Source organism: Denticeps clupeoides, chromosome 1, assembly GCF_900700375.1.
Source record: "Denticeps clupeoides chromosome 1, fDenClu1.1, whole genome shotgun sequence".
Taxonomy (NCBI): Eukaryota; Metazoa; Chordata; class Actinopteri; order Clupeiformes; family Denticipitidae; genus Denticeps; species Denticeps clupeoides.
Window position 1 is genome coordinate 17,469,164 of NC_041707.1, and position 26,738 is coordinate 17,495,901.

A 26,738-nucleotide genomic window follows, 5' to 3' on the forward strand; every position below is an offset into this window, starting at 1 on the left:
CTCTCACACCCGCGGGCCTCCGGACATCGACGGTAATCACGGATGAATCTTCGCGCCAATTACGCTCCGTCACGGCCGTGGACGCTGTTTATTCAGACCAAGTCCTCCTCCTAGGTGCGAAACAACAGGGCGGTCTCTGAAATGGACGTCCCACGGGAATTTGGGCTCGAGGGTCTGGTCCACGACTTTCCTGAATTTCCCAATTAACGTCCGACCAATCAAAGCGGTTCTTGCGGGACGGGAAGCGCGTAGTACATGTTCTTCGTGGTCTTTTGCCCGACATTTTTCCGGGGTTCGCTGTGTTTTACATTTACAGCATTTATCAGACGCCCTTATCCAGAGCGACTTACAGTCAGTAGTTACAGGGACAGTCCCCCCCTGGAGCAATTTTTTAGGGTTTAGTGTCTTGCTCAGGGACACAATGGTAGTAAGTGGGATTCGAACCCGGGTCTTCTGGTGAATAGGCGAGTGTGTTACCCACTTGGCTACTACCACCTTTTGTCTTCGTGTTTTTATTCTTTACTGCAGCTTTTAGTGAAACGTTAATGGAAGCTGCTAGAAGGGTCACCGAGGGGCTGCGGCAGAAGTATGGGAAGTATGGCGAGAGATCCCGGCCAGCTGGGACACGGGGCGCCAGGGCACGTGGGACATCTGGGAACAGTTTGTGGGGCGCGGAAGGGGAGAGCTGGCGGCGAGCGGGAAGAGCGCGCCTGCCACCTGCAGGCGACAAGCAGCTACTGCGGCCCTCTCGGGTTCCGACCGAGCGTCGACCCCTGTCCTGTCCCACAGCCACCGCCATGATCCGAGACCCGTGTAATGTTTCCCGATCGTGTACACCTGTGTCTGATCATATGAAGCTGCCCTGTTTGTGTCTGTACTCCGTCGGGTCATTGTTAAGTGTTACATGTTCACCTGTTACCGGATGTCTCCCCTGTCCTGTTCATCGCAGGTTGAACCCCTGTTTCCAGACGTCGAATGCGTCCTTCCTCCTCGTCAAGTCTTTCAGACTCATTTCAGATCACCTGCCTCGCCATGCCAAACGGCCGTGACAGCCACGTGCCTCTCACCTACTCACACGTAGTCACACGCTCCATGCGCACAGACGTCTAACATCTCCTGGCAGGCAAGGAAGCGGACCCGTTTTTTTTAATAGAAAGATTGCGGGTTCAAATCCTGAACCACCAATGGGCCGTCCTCCTACGCTGCTCCCCGGGGGCCTTTCATGGCTGCCCACTGCTCCCTGGCGGGCACAGGTTAAAAGCAGAGGTTGGGTCAAATGAGACAGTGAATCACTTTCACTAACCTGCAGCTATATTGTTTTACTCTTCTAGAGTCGGATGTGTACATCACAAAAAAAAATTTACATTGAGTCTTATCTGAAAGATAAACTTCAACATGAGTGCTTGGATTCTCCACAAAATACAAAAGGCAAAGGTTCTGCAGAAATAACAGTATTTCTACACAATAAACAACCCTAGATTAGTACCAACGAATCAGATGGCATTTGACATGCCTTTAGAATAATCAAGATGAAGTGTGTATGTGACACCAATTAAAGAGTCGAACAGCCAGGGTCAAGTCTCAAATGCACAATACTTCCCCCAAGCACAGCAAATTTTGATTTTTGGAATAAACTCCCTGGGAGTTAAAATGGACTAAATCTGAGTGTACAAGCGTGACCATTATATCTCCACTCTTGGACTTGATCTCCTACACCCTTTTCAGGGTCAAATCTTAACTCTTCAAAGTGTTAAAATAATTAGCTCATGCAGACTAAAAATGACTCTTAATCTGATTATGTAAAGTTGCATTATTTTAAAGCCTGCATTACTACAACATGTAAAATTATGTAATATGTAGTTAACATTAATTGTTATACAACCCTCTGATACAACATAAAAATTTGATTCCAAACCATATGACATTGGCAAAACATTAGTAATTTCTTAATCACTCTCTAACGTAATCTCTCTGGGTATATTTTCACTCATGGAAACATATGTCTTGGTTGCCAGCACCATTGGACACAAATTCAGATTGTTTAATGCAATCTTTGAAAGAGAGAAAACACCTGATGAGAGGAGAAGAAGTTGGCTGGAGGAAGAAATGCAGAGTGGCAGGGAAAGGAAAAGTCCCACCTCAGGGACACAGTGGTAGTACATGGGGCTTGATCCTGTGACATTGTGGTTTTCTGGTTCATAGGCGAATGTCTCACCCAATAGGCTACTACTACCTTATAATAATAAAATAAGGGACAATAAATAAAAGACAAAAATAAAATAAAATTCGACAGCTAATACCTAAAACATAAAAACAGTAAAAAATTATTTTACGAAAAAATAATGACAACATGCCAAAGGGCAAGGAAAGAAGCTGAGAAGAGGCCTGTTTCTCATGAGCAATGGTCTCCAGCTCCTTCATGTCAGAATGATGAGACTAATTTATGAAGATCTCACTGTAGCTTGCAGCAAATCTTACTCAAGGGTCTTCGGTCCCCTGCCCTCTCAGAAATCTGCTGGCAGCTTGGATCTGCCACGTCCAGGTACTGTTCTCACTGTTCCCCGTTTACTATACATCCAGTGGTGCCTTTAGGATATTTACTGCCTTTGCTTTCTGTTTTGGATCATTTCTTTGCTGCTAATGATCTCTTCTCTTTACTTTGTGGTCGATTTCCTCAAGTTGTCTCAAATGCCACTGAGATCACACCCCTTGCCATTCAAGGTATCTCAATACATTTCAGCTCAAAGGGGAGTCAGCAGAATATTAGGCACATGGTTTTAACACTGTGGCTGATTGTGTTTTTCAAGGGTGAAAGCATTTCAAGAAAGTCTCATTCCAGTCCACTTTATTAAAGAGAAACATCAAGCAGAAACTACACAACAGACCACTTCATAACATTCATTTTACATACAGGTTACATCAGGACCTCCAGGGGACTATTTTCCTGGAGACCATCACAGAGTATGTAAAATCTTTTCAACCATGCTGATGTCTCATCACACTGATCTGGACTAAAATTCATTTTACCATCTATGAATATCTGACGTGTATAGAAAATGTATTATATAGAGAGATTGATCGTTTTGTTAGTAAATATGTGTCTAATGTGAATGCCCTTTATGCAGATATACTTTGGTCCATCTGTGTTAACATCCCTAGTAAATAATATGAGATTTTCCCAACCTATCATTTCCACACTCAACACCTTGCCTAAACTCTGCCGCAATGCAACACTCAACAAACATACTGGCGCACTGAATCATCCGGATGCCATGTTGCCCTGCTTGTCTGCTCCATTCCCCGTGGCCTTACATCCGACAGGTACCACTAGTTCATAGTTTCTGCGCCTGTTTTCATGGTGGCCATAAAGAATATGATGGGGCAGAATAGCATAACATGACACCTTCCTTAAACCTGGACCGAGGCCTGGCACCAGATTAGCTATGACGGCTTGGATCTTTAAAAACCTGTCAACATAGTCAATGAGGCCTCGAGGTCCGGCTAATACTCGTTGGTACAACTGAACCCGTTCACCCAGGATGGTTCAAGCCGAAAGAGGAAATGGTGGTCACAGGTTTCCCTGCTTACATTTCCTTGTGTCAGCCTCAGGTAGCCCCCGGTGATCAGGTTCAGTCGGGTTGCTGTCAGACAGCAGCAGGGGGCGTACGTCACTGTCAGGTCTCCATTCTGGCCATCCCGTCCTCGGCAGTGCCCTGTTGGCACTGTCAGGAGGCAGGAAGGGGCCCATCACAATGTCAGAGTCCTACACCAGGAGCCTTGCTGCTGTCCTGCAACTGTCGTCAGTGTCAGCATCAGCTAGAAGTGGAGAGGGAGGAAGAGTCCACCCCCCACTGTCAGCTGTGCTTTGACTTTCACCTAGAGTTCTTCTTCTCGGGTCAGGGTCGCTTGCCCTCATGATCTTTTTGCGCAATCTGGGACAACAGATCAAGTAATATGCCCTGCATCTGGCCTGCAACTACCTGGCTTTGCCCATGGTCAACTGGTGGGTACAGTTGGTCGTGATGATGGTTATGATGTGACCTGTGGATATGCCCTTGAGCATGATCATGTCTTTGACCAAGGCCTTGACCTTGGCTGTGACCGTGGGCATGACCATGTACATGGACATGACCCTGGTTATTGGTATGGCCATGACCATGTTCACTAGGTGTCAAACGGTCTTCCTCTCCTGCTGAGCGTTCCCCTTGCTCTGCTCCTGTTTTGAGACATGCTGTTGGTGTCGCCTCAATCTGTACAGAACACAAAGACACAAGAGATGCTCAAAAGGTCAAAATATGGCAGTGGGCTTAAATAAAACCATCATTCTGCACATTAGTGTTTACCTCTAAAGAACAGTTCCCACAGACAGGCTTACAGTAGGTCTCTCTTATTGCCTGTTCCACATATGGTGAAGTCAGAATTGAGTATGGTAGGGATATGTGGTACGTAAGACGTCCACAACTATTGGCAAAAAAGAAAAATGAGGGTTAGTGTGCATTTATGGTTGCTCTTATGTTTGCATGTAGCATAGCTGATATTTCAATGGGTTGCTTTCAACATGAAAAGAAAGCATGAATGCAATCCAGAAGTTTAATTATTAAATCTAAAAGGATGCATTGCCACCTGTCATAGATGATGAAGTCATCTTTGTCCCCGGCAAGTGTCTGCCAGACGTCCTGGTCATTAGACTCTACGTCTTGAGCGTAGAGGGTGATGTTTTCTGACAGTCTCTTGACAAGCTGGTCATGCAGTCGCTGGGAAGCCTCTGACTTCTGGTTCACCACCATATACGTTACATTCTTCAGTCCTTCCTTCTCCAGTTTCAGGCGCAAGGCATCTAGTCTGTTCCAGGAACAGTGGACATTGTTTGCAACGTAGATGACCAGACGAGCAATACACGAATAATACTATTATTATTATTATTTACATATGTGAATACTTACCTAGATGCCTGCACCAGACAAAACAATCAGCTAGCCTGCAGCAGAGCCACTACTGTGACTTGGCCCAGCGCTTGCTTCATGGGTTCCACCCCTCCAATGCTCCACGGTGGCGCTGGTTTACAGCGGCTGCCCTCAGACCCCTCGCTCTCTGCCCCTCCAAATGGGAGGAGGCAGAGAGCTAGGCTGAGGCACAGCCCCTTCCACATGGCCACACCCACCAACACCCTCCTCTGCAGACAAAGGGCCGTTATGAACACAACCTTCCTCCAATGCACGTAACTCATGTAGTATCTTCTGTTACTCAAATGTTTGTCAAGTTTGTTGCAAATTGCGAAATAGAACTCCTGTTTGCATCATCACCTGTTTGCTTTTATTTGAGTGTTTAGTTTTTTGCTCCACCTTTTGCTTTAGAGTAAGGTTCCTTGAAAGTGGACTGATATCAGAGGAGGAAGGAGCCAATCGCTGTTTACTGTTTTTTTTTTTGTATTGGTTTTTAGCAAGAATGTCACTTGTTTGCAGCCAAAGTTCTCAAAGTACTTTTGCCTCAAACAAGGCAAAGCCTCAAATTAGTTTTTAGGCAACTAGCTTTTCCATAGGACGATATGCCTATATTTTCATTTAGGGAACCTATATTTTTCTTTTGAAAACTGCAATCTGAAAATCTCACGATATATCTGTGATCTCGCCTTCTTTACTGGAGAAATCAAAACAGCACTTCCAGCCAAGCTTTATGAAAACAGTTTTTGGATGTATTCATGAATGCTCAATATCCATATTACATACAATGAATCCTTAGAGTGTGTTTTTCTTTTCTGGATCTCTTTTTGTGTATCTGATGTTAATTTTTCATTGCCTGTTCAAGCTACAATTTAAAAATGAAAAGGTGAGTTCCAAACCATGTAAAACAGGCTAAAAACAAACTTACTTTCTTTTAGAGTCAAGTCCCTGGATCAGATCCCTCCTGCAGCTCTTGACAAAAGCAACCCCCTCACTGACTCCCCCTCTATTTATACTGGGCTTGTTTTTCCTGCCTGAATCGAGGACAAAGTTCAACGCGGTCTCCGTTCTTACATGAAAACCCCCTGTTCCGCTGAACTGACCTGGCAAACTTTACCTTTACTTTATTAGCCGTGTGACATAACATAACATTCACCTATCAGTGTTAGTGTTTTATTAGCACTATGACATAGGAAGCTCCGAAAAAATGGCTTACGGCGTGATCCATGTTCACTGTCTGCTTAGTTTGTTGATTGCGACACTGTGATATGAAGCAGTTTTTGCAACAGCAGATATTCTCAGTTTATTGTCTTTTTTTTCTCATTTTTTGCATGCGCGTAGAAACAATTCAAAGCCATTGCATTCCGAGCTGTTTTCTCTAAAAGGTTGCAGAGAGGGAGGGGGCTCCTCTTTCACATGCAAACCTCATTAAAGTCTGGAGGTTAGATACTGTTACATCTAACAGCCTGCATGTGGACTTCCATGAATTTGGAGTAATAATCAACAGGCAGGATGTTGGGTAACTCTTTTGCTCTTCGTGTTTTGTGCAGACCAAGCACTTTTTTCCCATAGCTCTCAGCATGTTTTAACTCTTCGCCGGCTAAGACATTATGAGGGAAGAGCACAACTATATTGCATTTATTGCAGTAACCCAGAACTCCATTCATGTATGTTACCAAATGTTGAGAGAGACAGGGTCTCCTTTCATTTTATTCATTTGACGGCCATATCTTCCTTCAAAATGCCCTCTTACATTTTCTGTTCAACACATTAATCATGATTACAGAAACAACATCCGGCAAACATTACAGATTACAACTGAATTGACCTGAGGGAATATTCATATTTTTGAGTCTGTCTAATTTGACATTTATACACTGAACAAGCTCAATAAAATAAATTGCTGTTTCTTATCTAAGAATAATTTCACAAGGACTGTGTCTGGGTGACCTGGTTGACATCATGTGTTAACTGTAGTTAATATTTTACCGTGGAACGTGGAGTGAATTATTGCAAAAGAAGTTGCTGGTTGCAAATTAATTAAAAGGGGACAATATAAAAGACACCAAAGTAAATTGCTCCTATCATTTTTTTCAAATGAGTAACAACATTGATTTAGATTTATTATCCATTTGTGTTTCACATGTACTGGTTTTGACAAGAACCTGTTTTGAAGTTTAACTCTTCACCCAGTTCAAACATGATCTCTGAAGCAATGTATTGTTGTATAATAAGGTGAATTTCTAAACCACAGATCAATTAAAAATATTGAAATTATATCAATAATTCTTAGATTTTGTTCTCCCATTTTGACAGAATTAATTTTTATGAATGATTTGTTATGTTATATTCCAAATGTTTGAGGTAACAATGTGAAAAATCCCAATCTGGATATATAACAAAGCAAATAGGTAAGACCCTGTAAAAAAACAGGTGTAAAAAAAAACATGTCAGAACACAGATCCTGTGGTCGTGGAATGTTTAAAGATTGCTGAAACTACTCAAATTGGATTAAAAATGGTCCAACACATTATGTTAGAAGGGAACCATAATTTTTGCTGGTGGTCAGGAAAAAAATTATTGTGATTGGCAATCAAATCGTAAAAAAAATTAACAGCTGAACTCAAGGCAATGTTCACCGGTGACAGTATTAGCATTTCCACACACACATTGCAAAGGGAAATCAAGGGATTTACATTTACATTTAGACATTTGGCAGACGCCCTTATCCAGAGCAACTTACAACTTACAAAGTTACCATCGATAAAGTGATCGGTTCCGGTTGATTAGGACCCCCATGAATACAATCATTTTATTCACTCTGTTGTAGATTCTGTACACAAGTTCGACAATAAGAAAGTTACAAGTTAATCTAAATATTATTTAAAGAGGAAGGTCTTGAGCTGCCGTTTGAAAATACTCTGTGACTGAGCTGTTCTGACCTCGAGGGGAATTTCATTCCACCACCGAGGGACCAAGATGGAGAAGAGTCTAGATTAATGTTTTCCTTTTACCTTCAGAGATGCAGGGACCAGGCGAGCAGTACTGGAGGCTCGGAGTAAACGAGGTGCAGTGCGAGGTGTAATAAGGGCTGTGAGGTAGGATGGGGCTACTCCATGTCTGGCTTTGTAGGCCAGCATCAGTATTTTGAATCTGATGCGTGCAGCTACTGGGAGCCAGTGGAGGGAGCGTAGCAGATGGTTGGGAAGGTTGAAGATCAGTCGTGCTGCTGCATTTTGTATTAGTTGTAGAGGTCAGATAGTACTTAGAGGTAGACCAGCTAGAAGGGAGTTACAGTAGTCCAGTCTTGAGATTACTAAGGACTGAACCAGTAGTTGGGTGGCCTGGGCTGACAGATAAGTGCGGATTCGTCTGATATTGTAGAGAAGGAATCTACATGAGCGGGAAAGTGAGTCGAGAAGGAGAGTTGGTTGCCTATTGTTACGCCAAGGTTGCAGAAGGAGAGAGCTGCGAGTTGTCTAGGTAAATAGCAAGATCCTGATGTGGTGAAGAATCTGCTGGAATGAATATTAGTTCAGTTTTGGTGGGATTGAGTTTGAGGTGATGGGCTGCCATCCAAGATGAGATATCGGTTAGACATGCAGAGATTTTGGAAGCAGCATGTAGATCAGAGGGAGGAAAAAAGATGATGTGTTTCATTGTGTTTTGTCGGCATAGCAGTGGTAGGATAATCCATGTGAGGAAATGACCTCACCAAGTGATCTCGTGTAGAGGGAGAAAAGGAGAGGACCTAGCACCAAGCCTTGAGGGACACCAGTGGAGAGTCTACGTGAGGTAGAGGTGGATCCTTTCCAAGTCACTTGGTAAGATCGCTCATCAAGGTAGGAAGCAAACCACTGCCATGCTGAGCCCTGAATTCCAAGCCTCTTCAGGATACACATGAGAGTCTTGTGGTTAACGGTGTCAAACGCTGCAGAGAGGTCGAGGAGAATAAGAACCGATGACAGTTTTTGCCAATCTGGCCACATGTAGCTGCTCGGTAACAGCCAGAAGGGCCGTCCCTGTAGAATGTGCTGTTCTGAAGCCAGACTGGTTAGGATCCAGGGATCCAAGGGATTGGAACCAAACAGCTGTGAAGCCTTAAGAAAACCACTGATGGCAATAAAAAAGGCTTACATTTTCAATGGAGCAAATGGAAGATGGCCATGTGGTCTGAGGAGTCCAGATTTTCCCTGTTCCAGAGTGATGGGCGTAATCTGGGTAAAAAGAGAGGTGCATAAGGTGATGCAGCCATCATGAATATTTCCTACTTTACAAATCTGTGAGGACAGTGCTATGACCTGAGGTTACTGCAACTGTTCAGGTCTTGGACCAGCAACATTATGCCCCCAAAGGACGAGGTCAGCAGAGAACCTGAATATACTAACCAGGTTGGATATACTGACCAGAATTGGACTGAAAGGGTGGTTCAGGGAGCATGAGATGTAATTTTGGATTATGGGATGTTTGGGATGTGCTGGAGACGAATTTTCACAGCAGTCTTGCTGTCCCATCATCTCTACAAGATCCTGAAAAATTAATGCAGCTCTGGATGGAAATATTGCAGAAACACATTGAAACAATGGCACAGTAAATCCATTCCAAAATCAAGGCTAAAGGCGGTGTATCTGACCCAACACTTAATATGAATGATAAGAAAATATTCCACTTTTTTGTTTGAAGGTGTGCAGACCACAAGAGAGGCAAGAACAACCAAGTGGTAAGAAGACCTCACTACACTGCCATCTTGGGACCAAACAGGCTAATGCGCCTATTAATGTAAACTCGATTAACATTTAATAATTTCTTTTTAATGCTAAAATATTATATGGCAGTTTATATAAAACACATTATACCACACACACACACACACACACACACACACACACACACACACACCTCAACCCTCATGTTCCAGACGTTCTGAAACGGATAACATGCTGACTAAACACCATCTCTATCCGCTACCATATGATGACAATCAAAAGTTGTACAAACAAAGTCAGATTTATTGTTTGACCGTTTCGGTTATAGCTTCATCAGAAAATTAGATTCCTCAAACTTGGAAAACTTCTAGACATTTTTACCTCTTCATCAAAATTACGTCACACCAGCACACACGTTTAATGTGGCATTTGAGTGTATATTTTAGTCAGTTTTTTTCAATGCATCTCACTGCATGTTGTAACCTGTATAAATACGTAGGCTGTGTGACAATTAAAATGAATTTATTAAACAGAGTCCATTTGAACTTGGACAGAAAAAATACTTTACTAATTACTGTATTGATTTATTATTGCGCCTTTATAGGTATGGCAACAACGTAATTATACAAAGAACATAAAAGGACGATACGATTTGATAAAAGTAAAATACATCGCCTTTCATCGACATTTTCGCAAGGGCTGCTGGGATTTGGAGGCCTGCGCGGAAAGCGACCGCCCTTTTCTGACGATCCGAGAAGAGGAGCAGACAGACAGACGTGGGAGCCACGTTCTCATACACAACTTAGTAAACCAACGAAAGCCTTATCTGAGGTAGGTGTGCTGGCAATTACGTGAAATAATTACTTACCGCGCTGGCTGTAAAGGGGAATTTGCCTGATAAAAGCGTGTTTTAATGCGCGGTTTGATGACGTAACGAAAAATGGTCAAATAACAAATGGCGAATGCGCCGTAAGGCCTGCAAGGAATAAACACCGTGGTGCTTTTAATGATTTGACTTATTTCTTCTGTGGTGCAACAGTGTTTTCGGGTGTTTAGTAGAAGATGATTAATTACATTCAAATGTTAATAAACTGTAGATTTACACAGTTTTCATACGCTTCCGGTTTGCTTACGGGCCTTGCGTGGTTAATCTTCCCTTGGAGGGGCCGTCCCGTCTTTTCATTGGTCTATTTTGAACACTACATACAGTTTCCTGTTTTGTGATTGGCCGGACACACACTGAAGGACACAGTGTATAGACTTGAGTTCTTACTGCATGGTATTGTATTTATTATCCGCTGGATATGACTACTGTTGAACACAGTAAAAGACGGTGATTCAAGCAGCTCTTATAAAAACTATTCAGCATTAATGTTAATAGTTCAACACAAATGCATGTCCACTAACTACTCCCTGTGTTTTTGTGGTTTGTGGTTGAAAAAGAGCTATAGAGTATAGTAATCCTACGTTGTACCTACAGTAATTAATTAAGTAATTAGAGGTGCAATTTTTATTTCTCCCAGCAAAAACATAATACTTCAGGTAAATCTTTTATTCTTTTGATAGTTGCCGGAGTTTTGTAGCTATTATCCTTCACCATCGTATTGGTTGCCTGCTGTTTAGCATTCCGACATCTGAATATCTCTGCAGCACAAAATAAAGTGTAAGTGAAGTGATTGTCATTGTAATACACTGCAGCACAGCACATGGTGCACACAACAAAATGTGGCCTCTGCTTTTAACCATCACCCTTGGTGAGCAGTGGGCAGCCATGACAGGCACCCGGGGAGCAGTGTGTGGGACGGTGCTTTGCTCAGTGGCAACTCAGTGGCTCCTTGGCAGTCCGGGATTTGAACCTGCAACCTTCTGATTACTTTGCCCTGTTAAGCCATGAAAAAACTGAAACTTTTTTTTTTTTTTTTTTTAAACAATAGAAAATAATTAGTTATTCATTGGAAATAATTAATAAACAAATTCAGAATTTATTTAAATGAGAGATTTGATTCTTTATTTCCAGTAATTGAACAGGGCTATGTCCATGTAAGCCACTTCCTGCATGAGATGGACTGCTGTAGTATCAACTGTTACAACGATTGCTGGTGGTGAAATTCCACTGCTCATCTTAGAAACCTTTTGATTACGGGGCCGCTTCCTTAACCGTTAGGCCACCGCTGCCCATAGATGCACAATGTCATATATGTACCTTGAGGTCTCTTTTTTTGTTTTGTTTTGTTTTTTTTCCTTACAAATGTGTTAAGTTGCATTTTAAATTTAATGTATCATGGTATACCTGAATGTGTATGAGGTCATTTATATATTTTTGTATACAATCAAGGTAAGTTTTCAACCATGGCAGATGAGGGGGAAGTGGACTGTGGACACGAGTTTCCTGCGCATTACAAAGTAATGCTTGACAAACTGAATGAACAGCGGCAGCTTGACCAGTTCACGGACATCACGCTTATTGTAGATGGTAAGGCAGTGTACGTGTTCAGTGGTCTGGGAATTTCAGTTAGTCTTCTTTTGATTCTAGGGGTGGGCGATATGGCAAATATATATATATATATATATATATATATATATATATATATATATATATATATATATATATATTTTTTTTTTTTTACAGTTAAATCACGTTTGCGATTTTTTCATCCTGATTTTTACATTGATTTTAGTCTTTTTTTTTTTTTTTTTACTTTTGCAAGTTACTGAACAGTATCACCAATCTATTTTCCTTTGTAAAAATATAGTCCTAAAGAACAAAACAGCATTTAGGGCAAAGAACATTTCTGAACATATTTTATGTTCATGACAAGGTTAAATAGGTTCTTAAAATGTGAACTTAGAGGTTAAACTTTTGAGCTAGTTGGCGAACCCTTGGAAAGTTTCCCTCATGTAGTCTCCACCATTTAAGAGGATCCATCTTATGTCCAGATCATGGCCAGGGGTCCAGGCGAGGTCGCTCTTCGCACACTGTGACCTCGCAGCGCATGACTTCGGTGTGCTGTAGTTCACTTTGGTTGGTTGAGCTTTGTTTCCATAAGAGCGAGTAGTGGGCAGCCATGACAGGCGCCCGGGGAGCAGTGTGTGGGGACGGTTCTTTGCTCAGTGGTACCTTGGCGGATGGGGATTCGAACCGGCAACCTTCTGATTACGGTGGGGGGACCACTGCCCCTATAATGGCTGCAGAACATATACTTAGAAAGCGCATAGAACCGCAATAGATAGAATGTAGACGATACTACAATGTCTCTGCCTGGGCAGATCGTCAACACAGACCGTCTTCACAATGTCATATCACCATATCACCCACCACTATTTGATTCTGACTGTTGGATCAGATAATCAAATAATTGTGTTATAACTCCCGTTTGTCTGCAGGTCATCAGTTCAGAGCACACAAAGCTGTTCTGGCAGCTTGCAGTCAGTTCTTTCATAATTTTTTTCAAGACTTCACACAGGAACCTTTAGTAGAGATTGAAGGTAGGTGCATGAATTTTGTTCAGTTGTTTTTTAGCATGCCACCTATTTGACTGAATATTGATTTGCTTCTCAATTGCTTATTACATCCCTCATTACCAGGAGTGAGTAATTTAGCATTCCAGCACCTGATGGAATTTACATACACAGCGACGTTGTCCGTCCATGGCACAGAGGAGGTCAGTGACGTATGGAGAGCTGCAGAATATCTGCAGATGCAGGAAGCTATCAAAGCCCTGAACAACAGGTCAGATGGAGGCCTTTTTGTAATCGGTCGGTCGCTACTTCATGGATTATGACCCTTGTTGCTTGTTTTCTCTCAGATTGAATGGTGCCGAATCCTTAGATCCAGCCCAAGTCTTGAGAAAGAACAAGGCTAAAAAGAGGAAGATAGCAGAGACATCTAACGTCATCACCGAGACCCTTCCCTCTGTGACTGAAACTGTGGAGATTGAGGTGGAGGTCGGGGGCGGCGCCATCGATATGGAGGAGGCCCAGCTGGAGGAAGTAGTAGATGCAGCCCGCAATGCACAGGCTGCCTCTGATGAGTCGGCTCTTGCCCTTCTGGCTGACATCACCAGCAAGTACCAGCAGGGGGGGCCTAGGCTGCAAGCGGGGAAGAAGGATCAAGAGACTGTTGGTGGTGAGGAGGAGGAGGAGGAGGAGGAGGAGATGGGTCTGCAGGAGGAGACTGTGGAAGGCATTGAGGTGGTGGAGGTGCAAGTGTCGCACCTGCAGAATCTGTTCAGATGTGACAAGTGTGAACGTTGCTTCAAGCTCTTCTACCACCTGAAGCAGCACATGAAAACACACGAGACAGCAGCCACAGATGGTGGCAGGAATAAAAGTTATGTTTGCCAGCATTGTAATAGGCCGTTTGCACGGGAGGGGGCGCTGAAGCATCATATCAGCACCCAACACTATGAAGCTGAGGAACAGTCGGGGCGGCTGCGGCCCCAAAAGAAAGTCCACGTGTGCGAGTACTGCGACAAACAGTTTGACCATTTTGGACACTTTAAAGAACATTTAAGAAAGCATACAGGTATGTATTTGAATTGTGACTTGATGAGGGGCAAGTTTTCTGTTATCATTAATACTCTAATAAAATTAATAGTATTCATTTGAAGGTTAAATATGCTAATAAAGTCTAAATGCCAGAGGTGTGCAAGAGCCTAAACCCCTGAGTTTGTCCAATTTGGCTTCAGGGGGAGCCAACAGAGCCAACTTATCATTGCAAATTTGAAGATGTCATGGGCTACATTAAGCTGTAGCTGCACACTGAGTGGACCATGATTTCATTTACATTTACGGCATTTGGCAGACGCCCTTATCCAGAGCGACTTACAACGTGCTTTCAAGTTACCATCGAGTTACCAATTTCCAATTTCAAGTTACCAATTTCCTTGTTGCAATGCAACACACTGACAGCTGCTGTATATTGTGGTGTCCTATGTTTTGGGATCTCTAGGCGAGAAGCCCTTTGAGTGTCCTGACTGCCATGAGCGCTTTGCCAGGAACAGCACTCTGAAGTGTCACATGGCGGCCTGTCAGAATGGCTGTGGGGCTAAGAAGGGCCGAAAGAAGCTGTACGAGTGCCAGGTAGGCGAAGCATGTCAGATCACGCTAGTGTTCTAGTGTACATCAACTGGTAAGCACATGACCCTGCTCAGTAACAGTCTAACCACAATAAAGTGTATCCATGCTAGGCAACATTTTAAAGTCAGTTGGGATTGTATGATTATATATGTCTATTAGAATCATGATGGGGATGAAAAAACTAAGGTAAAATTGTCTTCTCCACAGGTATGCAATAGTGTCTTCAACAGCTGGGACCAGTTCAAAGACCACTTGGTCACCCACACTGGTGACAAACCCAATCATTGCACCTTCTGCGACCTGTGGTTCACCCAGCCACGGGACCTCAAAGTCCACCTGCGGGATATCCATGGAATCCAGGAGAAGATGGTGATTACAGCAGCATCAGATGAAGAAGTGGTGATTGCAGAATCTGTGGCTACTGAGGAGGCAGAGGAAGGGTTGATCCTGGCGACGGAGGCAGAAATGAGGGTGGAGCATATAACAGTGGAGCCGGTTGACATGGTGGCTGTGGATGAGGCCTTGCTGGTGGAGGATGCCCCACACCCAGACCCTGGCTCAGCCAGAGCAGTGGAGGAGGGGTCAAGGACAGTGGTGTACGAAGAGGTGGAGCTAGAAAAACTGAAGGAGCCAGAAGGGGTGGAGCTACAGGTGGAACATGTGACTGTGGCAGGAGAGCCCACGGACACTGAGCTTCAAGTGGAGGAGGAGAGCCTCAAAGTGGAAACTGCTGAGATTGAGGTTGAAGGAATGTAATGGCAAAGACCTTTACTAGTTTACTAATAATATTTATTTTGAACTGCCATCTCTCCTCGTCTTCCTGTCTCAGTCTGTTCAAGTCTGAATTGGCGCACATGCTCATTTGATTGTAGAAGAACGTGCAGTTCAGTTTCCCATTCATTTGAACCTAGGCCCCTTCAACCTGGAAATTGCTGTTATTCAACAGGCTTGACACCGATGCTCAGTGTTTGACACAGTAAATATGACACTGGTCATTTAATTATCAATGTCGCCGTTGAATTGCCTTTTGTTTTTGCTTGTTGTTCAAGGGTGTGTTCCAGGTTATATTTCTAAAGCTTCATTTGAACACAGGCTTTTCATTTGGCACAGGCTGTGACTGGTGAAGTGTGTGTGTTCAAGCCTTTGCTGTAGCTGCTCACTTGGAATTCAATCCAAATGTCTACTCCTGTTAAAGTTTTTCCAGAATACAAAATTTGTACAGAATGATGAAATGCAATTAATAAAATGTTTTAGAATAATCTGGCCTAAAATTAGTTTAGTTCTTACACTATTGAAATGTAATGAGATTTGGGTCTCTAATGGACAAGTGAAATTGAGACCAAATATCTGTTGAGCTGAACAATTTAAGTAACCTAATTTTGCTCCAAGGTACTGAATAAGAGCAACAGATACATGACTAAATCTTAATCTTATTTCCATTTTTGTCATGTAAATGTTACATGATTGATTTATTATACCACGTTGCCAAAAACTTCACAGGGAAAATTGAACACTGCATTATTATGTCGTCCTTATTCAAGCATGAATATAATGAATGGGACGCTGTTGTTTTTATTTGTTTATGCGTAGCATGCAATATTGTCCGAGGGCTCATTATTTTATTGTATACGATTTAATCGTATTCGATAAATAATCGTATTTACACTTGACACCTGCCAGGTGACATCAGAACCTGCCATTTGATGAGCGAACACCCAGATCTCCATTCAATGTTGAGCACTTCCTGAGATCTTCCTGCATCCATTCAACCTGGCTTTATTTCTCCATCAAGAAAGCAGACGGCCTGCAATCCACTCTCCTGTCACAACCAGTTAGAGGAGGTTTAGAAGCAACACCAATTTTAACGAAGCTTAATTTTAAATATGATTGATTGTATTTGATTTGTTTGAAAACCACCACCCATCTCTTGGAAGTAGCACCGTGGACAGTTCCCTTCACGTGTCTGTTTTTGACCCGGACTGGAAAGCACTCACTCACTCTACTCACTCCTCCACCAATTGACCAAGATAAGATACGATAAGATAGCCGCAGTTTTCGGAATATAAGTCGTCTAAAAGTCAAAATAAAGTATAATCGTGTCTCAACCTTTTCTCCCCGTCCATTGGTCATATCCGTTGGACACACCCCCAGTCGCCCGGAATTGGCCATTCAGCCTGTCAATCACCGGCAACCCTCATCGTCCCGTCATGCATCAGACACCTGCAGCAAAAAAATGGCAAGAACCGAATAAGAGGATTTATTCCGCCTCCTTCACGCTAACGCAGCTTGATGATGATCTAGAGCCGGTTCCGTTAGCGCTTGCCGGAGTCTGCTTGAGGTAAGCGGCGTTTTCCTTCCCTTCGCCCGCACACTACTATTAATCCCCCGAAATTGGCAGGGACGGCGTCATTCTCACGCAGAGTCTCCACGGCGTTACTGTTAAAGTGATTTACGTTCCCACGCAGCGTGTTTTATTCGGGCCCTTTTCGAGCCGTGGGCATTAAAGACGCAGTTATAAATTCATGGAAAAAGAATAGGATGTGCGCATCATTGAGTCTTGGGCAGGATGCATCTCTCCTGTTACTGCAGTGAACGCGGAGAAGGCATCCTTGTGCGCGGTGACCACGGCTGTGATGGAAGTGCCAATATTAATCTGAATTGAGGCAGCACTGGTTAATTCAGGCTGATTTCTGCCCGGAGAGCAGTGGACGAGACACCAGAATGAAGAACGTGACCTCGGAACGAGCTCTCACAGGTGGGAAGGCGATGCACACAGTGGAAACAGGACCTACGAGAGAATGTTATTTTTCCCCTCATTAAATATGCATGTGGAATAATAAACCGGTGCATGTTTAATAATAACTGCACCGTCGCCGCTGAATAAATGATACCAGAGGTTAGCAGGTGAGTTCATGGTGAGGTCAGACAGTCGAGTCTGCCTGTTGCCGTTACCTGGATCAGCATGCAGGGCTTCCGAACATCCTTAAAAAGTCTTAAATTGGATTTGCCAAAATCGAGGCCTTTAAAATTACATTAACAAAACGATTCGTAGTCCTTATAATACTGCGGACCCAATAAATCCAATGAAACAAGGCTTCAAGCCGTCAGTAATCCGCGGCCGTTCGTCGCTACGCACTTCCGGGTTCCCTAAACGCGGCGCGCGCTTGGGAATGACGTAGCCAGCGTGGCGCCCTGTGCGATTATTGTCGTGCCCACGCGATTTCCACTCAGACGCTGCTCGGAACATCTACTTAAAAAACATTCTCACAGGGGATCATACCCATGGACCCGTTTTGATAAGAGTTGTTATATATATCAGACTGTTTATATATCTGGGCCCACGGGCCAACAAGTTGTGTTAAGAAGTTGATGACTCCGATGTAAGGTCTCGAATTTGATGAAAGTGGCCTAAAAAAAGCTCTTTTAAAAAGGCTTAAATTTGGCTTCCCTGAACATGTCACATGTGTTTTTCAGCTCTCCTGTGTTGGCACTAAATATATTTGTAACCCAGAAGGTTGTGCGTTCAAATCCCGAACCATCGAGGTGCCACTGAAGTCCATTCCTTCATAATCTATCTTGGAGTGCTTGGATTTTGTGGGTTTTTGTTTGTCTACCTGCCTCTTGAGGATGGACCACAAGTTCACTATTGGATTAATCTCCAGGGAGTTTCCCAAAATTTCAATATTTATGGCACGGTGCTCCATCATGCTGGAAAAGGTATTGTTCTCCACCAAACTGTTTTTGGATAGTTGGGAGAAGTTGCTGTTGGAGGATGTTTTGGTACTATTCTTTATTCATGGCTGTGCTCTTAGGCAAATTGTGAGTGAGCCCACTCCCTTGGATGAGAAGCAGCCCCACACACGAATGGTCTCAGGATGCTTTACTGTAGGCACGAACCACTACTAATGGTAGCGCTCACCTTTTCTTCTCCAATCATTTCTCCAGGCACCCCAAACAATCGGAAAGGGGCTTCATCAGAGAAAATGACTTTACCCTAGTCCTCAGCAGTCCAATCCCTGTACTTTTTGCAGAATATCAGTCTGTTCTTGATGTTTTTCTTGGAGAGAACTGGCTTCTTTGATGCCACTTCTCTCAAAAGTCTTCGCCTCACTGTGCTTGCAGATGCACTCACACCTGCTCTGCACCGGTACATTTACCTTTACAGCATTTATCAGATGCCCATATCCAGAGCGACTTCCAATCAGTAGATACAGGGACAGTCCCCCCCGAGCAACTTAAGTGGGTTAAGTGTCTTGCTCAGGGACACAATGGTAGTAAGTGGGATTTGAACCTGGATCTTCTGGTTCTTAGGCGAGTGTGTTAAGCACTAGGCTATTACACCCTGGGCACCACCCTGGGCACTGGTGGCACCCCAATCCCGCAGCTGAATCATCTTTAGGAGACGGTCCTGGTGCTTGCTGAACTTTCTTGGGCTTCCAGAAGCCTTCTTCACAACACTTAAACTTCTCTCCTTGATGTTTTTGATGATAAGATAAATGGTTAATTTAGGTGCAATCTTTGTAGCAGCAATGTCCTTGCCTTTGAGACCTTTTTATGCAACGCAATGATGACTGCACGTGTTCCCTTGCAGGTTAACAGAGGAAGAACAATGATTCCAGGATCACCCTCCTTTTAAAGCATCCAGTCTGCTGTTCTATTCTGCTAGTCAGCATGACGGCATGATTTCAAGCCTTGTGCTCGTCAACCGTCTCACTTGTAATAATGAGAGGATCACTGAAATGATCTCAGCAGGTCCTTTAGTGGCAGGGTTGAAATGCAGTGGAAAATGCATTTTCATGGCAAAGAGGGACTTTGCAATTCATCTGATCACCCTTCCTAACCAACTGGAGTATATGCAAATTGCCATAATAAAAACGTAAGCTAACTTTTTGAAAGCCATCATTTGTCAATCTCAAAAGTTTTGGCCATGACTGTGCGTGTGTGTGTGTGTGTTTGTAATAATTGCTAGTGTTCAGTGTTTACAAACGTGAGTATGAAATACGTTGATGCCAAGCAAAATTATATATGATAAACATGCATGAAGCTATAAGTTGGCCTGGATTTATGTATTTATATCCATATTAAATCACATCTAATAGATATTTATGATTAGAAATGTACATGCTTTTTTATTGTGGTACAGTGGCCATCGTGGGTTTGTAACGAATGTTGTGTCTGTCTTGACCACTGACCTCCAAGGTGAACACAGACTAACCAAGCTAAGCATCAAATATCCTGCCAGCCGCCCTGCACATTCTCAGATGGAATACATATAAATTTATTTAAATTTGTATAAAATATCTATTGATAAATCTTGCTTTGATAGCTTGTCTTCATGTGGATGGAAACTTTTTTGTTTTGGGTCCTTTGAAGGTGCATCAATCGGAGCTTCATTTAATTTCTGTGGATAAAGGCTGCTTTGATGGGTTTTGAATAAATCAGGGAATTACAATGCAGCGGAAATAGCTTTTTGTACAGGTTCCCAAATGTAATCTGCATGACACAGTCCCCCAGAACCTTCCATCTTGGTGCAGTGCAAGATTGAATTAATCTTTTAATTAGTCATATCCTTTGATTTATTATGTTGTTAATAGTGATATTTAAAATAAATATGGGATTTGATACAGTTTAAACAACATGTTCAGCAAGGCTGGCGAACAGTGACCCTGGGGATGGGTGTTGGATTGATAGAATATCGTATGGTAATATCAAACATTCATGCTATGATCAGGCTGAATCTCATTAATACTGTAAAATCGCTTTAGAATTAACAGTTGATAGCTTGAGAACTTAATATAATACCTTTTCTTTTTTTTTTTTTATAGTGCCATGTGCTCATTCAGAATAAAGAAATTGTCAAAGCCGTTATGGAAGTGTTTTAAATATGTATATCATAGTTGAAGTGGAGCTATAGGTCAAATTCAGCATAAATACATTTCTATGCAATTTCAATGCACACACTGCCAGACAGGCATAACAGGTCAAGTAGCCACAGACGTGACCGTACAATGAGAACAGGAAGAGGACTTTCTGGACTTCTTGGATGCAGAGCCTGTGTGAAGAGTCCAGCTAAACCATGACAAACTCTACCAGCCATACAAACAATTAGTTAAAATATTTTTTTTACTGCCCTGAAGAGCTTCACTCCACACAATCTGTCTATAGTGAGACCATGCCTACAATTTAAAACTATTCACTTTCTAAACAGTGATGTTCCATACAGCAGAGTACACAGATGTGTTTGGCAGAACTGTTTTGTAAGAACTTCAATTTCTTGTGTCCTGGCAACTGTGCCAAGGCCCCAGTGAATTATGGATGATGGGGAGATGGCCTTTTGGGGGACCGATGGAAGCAACCAGCTTTTGTGTGTATTGTGAGTGAGTAATGAGTACTAAAGATCCTGAACTTTATACCATTACGATTGTCAAAACTTTAGAGGTCACAGATACGTTTTAAAACTGTTGGCAGTTTTGTATTTTTGTACTGATAACGTAGCTGTACAATAAGATCATACGATTTCTTAATCTTCTTATTTTGTATGCACTGTGTGTGTATGGGGGGTCCGAGAGAGAATGGGCAGCTTTAGGGGCGGTCAGTGTGTGTTGCTGTGTGTGTGTGTGTGTGTGAGAGAGAGAGAGAGAGAGAGAGAGAGAGAGAGACTAAAAGGCTGCAGATTCCTGAGCGGCTGGTTGTGAAGCAGCTGGCCTCCTGTTGTTTCCTTCTATTCACTCCTGATCTCTCTATTCTCCTGGAGCATCTCAATTAATATACACAGAGCCCCCCTCCCCGTCTCTCGCCGTGTCCCCCTCCGTCTCAATCTCCGTCTCTCCGCCTCTGTCCCTGTAAGGGAGATCGTGTAGAGACAGAAGCGCCGATGGTCCTTTTACATTTTTGTCCTCTCTGTCTGTGCTGTCCGACACTCCTGTGTGGTCATGTGTGTGTTAGGAGGGGGTCCTGTAGGAAACAGGCCCGCTGGTGGGGTGAGTAAGCCATTCTCGGGGGGTTCTCAGTGTTTACATAAGTTCAGCAGGGGAAAAAAGGCAGAAAATAATTTCTGTTTGTGTGAATTTGCTCGTGTGACTCCATTTAGTGAGATCCATTTAGTTGCCTAATTAAATTTTTACAATGCCATAGAAGATAATTAAAATGAATTAATGTGGCCTTAGTGTGTTCTGTTTCTGTTGCTCATTTTGGTGCAATTTTTTTTTTCCTGGAAATATATGAATAAAACATTGCATAATGCTATACTTTTTCTTCTCTTTATTGTCTGTAGCTTTCCGATTTTTTTTTTTTTTTTTTTTTCTTCTTCTTCTTCTTCTTCTTCTCGCCGCACGTTGAAAACATGCTGTACCTTGTTAAGTGGGATGCTTACATCAACGTGAGCACATTGCGGTCTTACTCAACAGCCTGTCTAATCCAGCATAACAAGCACGGTGAATTGCCAAGCAACGCGGCCAAACTGTGAACCCATTACCTAAGATGACTTCTGTGTGGTGCATGGGCTTTTCCCCAGAATATTTTTACACTTTGCCTTTATTGGTCAGCCCTGTTTGTTCAATAAAACAATGTTCAGTGACCTGCAGCATGATCCTAGCAGTGTTCAAGATTGACAATACAGCCAGTTTAAAAAGATTTAAAACAATATATTACAGTTTTTCCATGAATCACTCTTTTGGATATGTATAACTATACATAAATGTACGTTTACGCTTTTTTTTCGGTTTGAATATTTCAGAATTCAGACAGACTGAAGTATTCTCACCACTTTGTTTGACACCAAAACAAACAAGAGACAACTGGCTGATTCCAGGGGTCTATGCAGCAATGATCAGAACTCTCTCATCTCCACCCCACATTTCTGTTTTGGAGTTCAAGCTATTTCAATAAACTTTTAATTGCCGTGATTTTCTTAGGCAAACCCGATACATGCTTGCAAGCAACATTTAAGCGTGTGTGTGTACTGGAGAGTCAAACGACAGCTCAAGACCTTCCTCTTTAAAGAATATTTAGATTAAATTGTAATTTTCTTGTTGTCGAACTTTGTGTACAGAATCTACAACAGAGTGAATAAAATAGATGTATTCATAGTTGGGGTCCTAGTGAACCGGAATTGATCTCTTCATCGATGGTAACTTCAAAGCACGTTGTAAGTCGCTCTGGATAAGGGCGTCTGCCAAATGCCGTAAATGTAAATGAGAGAGCGTTTGAGAGGGTAAGGAAGTCATATGTAGTCAGGTCATTAGTCCGTTTTATTTGCAAGGCTGAAGCTGCCTTGGTCCTTTTGCATGATTTGAAAAGAAGCGCTTTTGTTTCTGGCCATTGTTCAGTAGCACCTAGGCACCTTTCCATTATGCATCATCTCTGTTTTAACTACATGTCCCACATGTCGCTCACCAGCTGCCCATTGGGGACGTTGTTAAGGGCTGACCTTAATTACACACTGCAAATTACGCTGATTTACCTCTCTCTCACACACATCCTCAACACACACAAGCCCACTAGGACGTTACCTGGCGTTCGCATTTCTCGAAGGACACCCAGAGGTGTTGCTGAAAAGCACAGGAGCCGTGCTGCTTTTAATAAGAGCACAAAAAGCCACCTAATCCACCCAGACATGTGATTATTCACGGCGATGTGTTATCCCAGTTGCACTTGGGTGGAGCTTGTAAACAGTCGCCAATAGCCACCTTTTCATACCCACAACTTTTCCCCCCTTCTTTCTGCAGATATAAATGGATCCTGCACTTCACCAGAGACCGAGGTGGAGATTATCAGAGCAATAAATAAAACCTGGATTAGGATCGACTGTAATCCTGTCACCGGGACATTCAAAGCACAGGGAACCAGAGCAGAACCACCAAAAGTAACCACCAGCAGAAGACGAAGACAAGTTGTGTGTCCTTTTCCATCCCTCATACTGGAAAAAGTACTGTTTCATCTAAAGATCTGGATGCTGTGGAAGACCAAAAATCAGCAGCCATGGGAGTGTCACCAAATTAGTGTACAGTGTCCTCATCTTCACCCATCTTCTCTAACTCCGCTATTTTTATCTCCAATGGTTAAAAAAAGACTAGTTTCAAGTTGTGGGTGATTAGGGACAGGCGCACACATGCAGTCCATTCACTTCGGGCTCTCTCAGGCAAAGCTCCATCTCAAGATTTCCTTGCTATCGTCCGTCGGCATGAACTCTGCTAAGATGTGGAGGCACAGAGGCTCCGGTCAGGTCAAAGGAGACAGCCAGGATGAACCTGGAAGGTGAGCGGACACTTTTTGGGCCACTTTGGATCTTTAGGAAATTAACATTTAGAAATATATTTACAGCTTGTCACTGGTGTCGAAATGTAATGTAACATCCAGTGTAAGTGCAGTTTAATGGATTTTAAAAAATGTGAGTTTCATTTAAATTATCTAATTATTACCTTTTATCATAGCAGCACATGTTAGGTGCTTTTAGTGCACTGACAGTCAATAGTTTGAGTCTTTTTGGCTAAATTATGTGTCACTAGAGATAATAAGAATACATTTTATTAAAAAAGCAAGTTGTTAACTTGCTAGTTATCTTTAGCTTTTTTTATGCAGTTCACTGCAGCACAGATCATGATCACTGTGTTTTGATACAATACATAAATGTGACACCCTTTTTTTTTAAAACAGAACATCTATTACTACTGTATAGTCACATAATGCATCAGTAGAGGAATGTCAATATTATATATCGATTGCTCCCAACCCTTATTAATAAGAATAATAATAACCCTTTTTAATTATCTTTATCAGGTGAGTAAACCAATAACAAAGCAAAGATAAAACACATTCCTTCTAGTGCCTGGTCTCCATCTAGATGATAACACAAAGGATAGGGGTTTCTAATAATGTGACAGTCATATTGTATATTGAGTGTGGCTGTGTGTTACTTCAATATAATTTAATTTGTCTGATTTCACTCCAAGGCTGTATATGATATAGTAGAGAGCCCCTGGACCAGGGGAGAGGATGTCGTCCCCACACTGTCCGTCTGGTGGCCCCGTCCCCTCGGCATCACGTCTGCGCTCCACTCGCTGGAGTCGGCAGGACAGCTCGGATGTGTGCACAGACGATGAGGCCCCTCCCCCTCGCCGCCTCACACCACTGGAGAAGCTGAACTTGGACATGTGTCAGGACGACCAAGTGGCACGCGAGCTGGCCGTTGGCCGCCGCATCGGCTTCTATAAAGTGCGTGGTGAAATCGGCTGTGGCAACTTCTCCCGTGTCAAACTGGGTATCCATGCCCTTACCAAAGGTATGTTGATAAGTACTATTACCGCTTTGTTACTTTATTAGGCATTAGTGGGAAGTTACTGTTCAGCAAATATAATTAATTTATTTGTTGTTGCTCGTCTTGTCCACAGACAAGGTGGCCATTAAGATCTTGGACAAGACAAAGCTGGACCAGAAGACACAGAGGCTGCTGTCACGAGAGATCTCTAGCATGGAGCATCTACACCACCCCAACGTCATCCGGCTGTATGAGGTGGTGGAGACACTGACACGCCTGCATTTGGTGATGGAGTATGCTGCAGGGGGGGAGCTCTACACTAAGATAACCACAGAGGGAAAACTTTCCGACATTGACAGCAAGATAGTTTTCTCTCAGGTCCTATCTGCTGTCAATCACATGGTATGTATATTAGTAATAGTGTGTGTTGTTTTCTTGTACTGTTACTTGTACCAAGATCATTCGAGTTCCATTCCAGGTCTTTTCTCTTAGTGGACCAAACACAATTAAAAGTTTATACATGGGTGCCAAAGTAATGGGCAAATAAACTGATTCACTCAGAGGCCTTAAACATGACTTACATTCTAAGAGTTGTGTTATGTACCCAGTGCACTTGTGGCATTCAATTTTTAATTGTCTTTTCTCCTGAACAACAACAAAAAAAAAGCCTGACACAAGCCTGACTGGAAAAACGTGCTCTGTTATAATCCCCATAGCCTCTATAGAGTAAGTGTGTGTAAAGATTTGACTGGCAGAAGTTGAGCACCAATGCTCTTTTTCATGCAGCATGAAAACAACATCATCCACCGTGACCTGAAAGCAGAGAACGTTTTCTACACCTGCAGCACATGTGTGAAAGTGGGCGATTTCGGCTTCAGCACTGTGACTCGGCGAGATGAGACCCTCAACACCTTCTGTGGCTCGCCACCTTATGCTGCACCAGAGCTCTTCCGTGATGAGCACTATGTTGGCATTTTTGTAGACATTTGGGCCCTGGGTGTCATGCTGTTTTTCATGGTAACAGGCACAATGCCCTTCCGGGCTGATACCGTGGCCAAGCTGAAGCGCAGCATCCTAGATGGTGCCTACATCATACCCCCCTTTGTGCCCGAGCCATGCCAGCAACTGTTACGCGGCATCTTGCAGCCCCTTCCAGCAGACCGCTGCTCTGTGGAACAGATGATGGCCTGCGATTGGCTTCTTCCTGTTGACTTCCCCCGTGCCATGGAATCCTTCAGGCTGGATCCCCTTTACCTGGCAGAAACTGCACCAGCAGACTTGGAGGAGGATGAGCTGCAGGTGAAGAAGACCCTGGAGAATCTGGGCATCACGTCAGAGCACCTTCGTAACAACCAGGGCAAGGACTGCCGCAGTTCCATCACTGGAGTGTACCGCATCCTTCTGCACCGTGCGCACAAACGGCGTGCTGTTGAAAGCATGCCAGTAGTCACCGACCTCACTGGCGTCCCCAACTCCCAACAACCCAAAAAGGACAGACTGCGAACGTATAGGGGCCTGCGCCACACGTCCAAGCTGTGTGTTATTCTATGACTGGATGTACTAGGCGCGGCTCTGTTATGTTAAATGAACATCTGTAAATAAGTCTTGTGACGGTGAGATCAAGAGGTTCTGTTAAATATATCTCTTGAAAATTGAAATGGAGTGATTTTCTCTACTCTGATAAAATCACAAGACCGCTAGAGTGGGGACTTGGCCCACAGGACGAACTTTTCAGGATTAAGTTGACACCATAATTTT

The 26,738-nt window shown here is 43.1% G+C and overlaps 2 protein-coding genes and 1 long non-coding RNA gene across 5 annotated transcripts; 1 reads left to right on the forward strand and 2 right to left on the reverse strand.

Moving 5' to 3' along the window:
* Positions 1-2,828: 2,828 nt before the first annotated feature.
* selenop (selenoprotein P) lies at positions 2,829-5,953 on the reverse strand. Its single transcript, XM_028982171.1, has 5 exons — positions 5,869-5,953; positions 4,944-5,173; positions 4,624-4,842; positions 4,344-4,461; positions 2,829-4,250 (listed from the first exon to the last, which is right to left on the reverse strand). Exons 2-5 carry the CDS (start codon positions 5,147-5,149, stop codon positions 3,897-3,899), a joined length of 897 nt encoding a protein of 298 aa, XP_028838004.1. The 5' UTR covers positions 5,150-5,173; positions 5,869-5,953; the 3' UTR covers positions 2,829-3,896.
* A 6,339-nt stretch (positions 5,954-12,292) lies between these two features.
* On the reverse strand, positions 12,293-17,878 carry LOC114800369 (uncharacterized). Of its 2 annotated transcripts, XR_003751386.1 has the most exons (3): positions 17,678-17,878; positions 16,832-16,945; positions 12,293-16,544 (listed from the first exon to the last, which is right to left on the reverse strand). It is a non-coding gene; the product is annotated as an uncharacterized LOC114800369 (long non-coding RNA). The 2 variants fall into 2 exon arrangements; XR_003751384.1 differs by having other exon boundaries at positions 12,293-16,945.
* On the forward strand, positions 16,910-26,566 carry nim1ka (NIM1 serine/threonine protein kinase a). 2 transcript variants are annotated; one of them, XM_028997360.1, is made up of 5 exons: positions 16,910-17,063; positions 23,452-23,980; positions 24,676-25,004; positions 25,114-25,382; positions 25,767-26,566. In XM_028997360.1, the coding sequence occupies exons 3-5, from the start codon at positions 24,719-24,721 to the stop codon at positions 26,529-26,531; spliced, it is 1,320 nt and encodes a 439-aa protein (XP_028853193.1). In that variant the 5' UTR covers positions 16,910-17,063; positions 23,452-23,980; positions 24,676-24,718; the 3' UTR covers positions 26,532-26,566. The 2 variants fall into 2 exon arrangements, with proteins under 2 accessions (XP_028853193.1, XP_028853263.1); XM_028997430.1 differs by lacking the exon at positions 16,910-17,063 and adding an exon at positions 19,572-19,601.
* Positions 26,567-26,738: the final 172 nt, after the last annotated feature.

Coding starts and splice junctions, on each gene's coding strand:
- nim1ka (XM_028997360.1), top strand. CDS start 24,719: ATGTCGTCCCCACACTGTCCGTCTGGTGGCCCCGTCCCCTCGGCATCA. Junction 25,005..25,113: donor TATCCATGCCCTTACCAAAG/GTATGTTGATAA, acceptor TCTTGTCCACAG/ACAAGGTGGCCATTAAGATC. Junction 25,383..25,766: donor TATCTGCTGTCAATCACATG/GTATGTATATTA, acceptor TTTTTCATGCAG/CATGAAAACAACATCATCCA.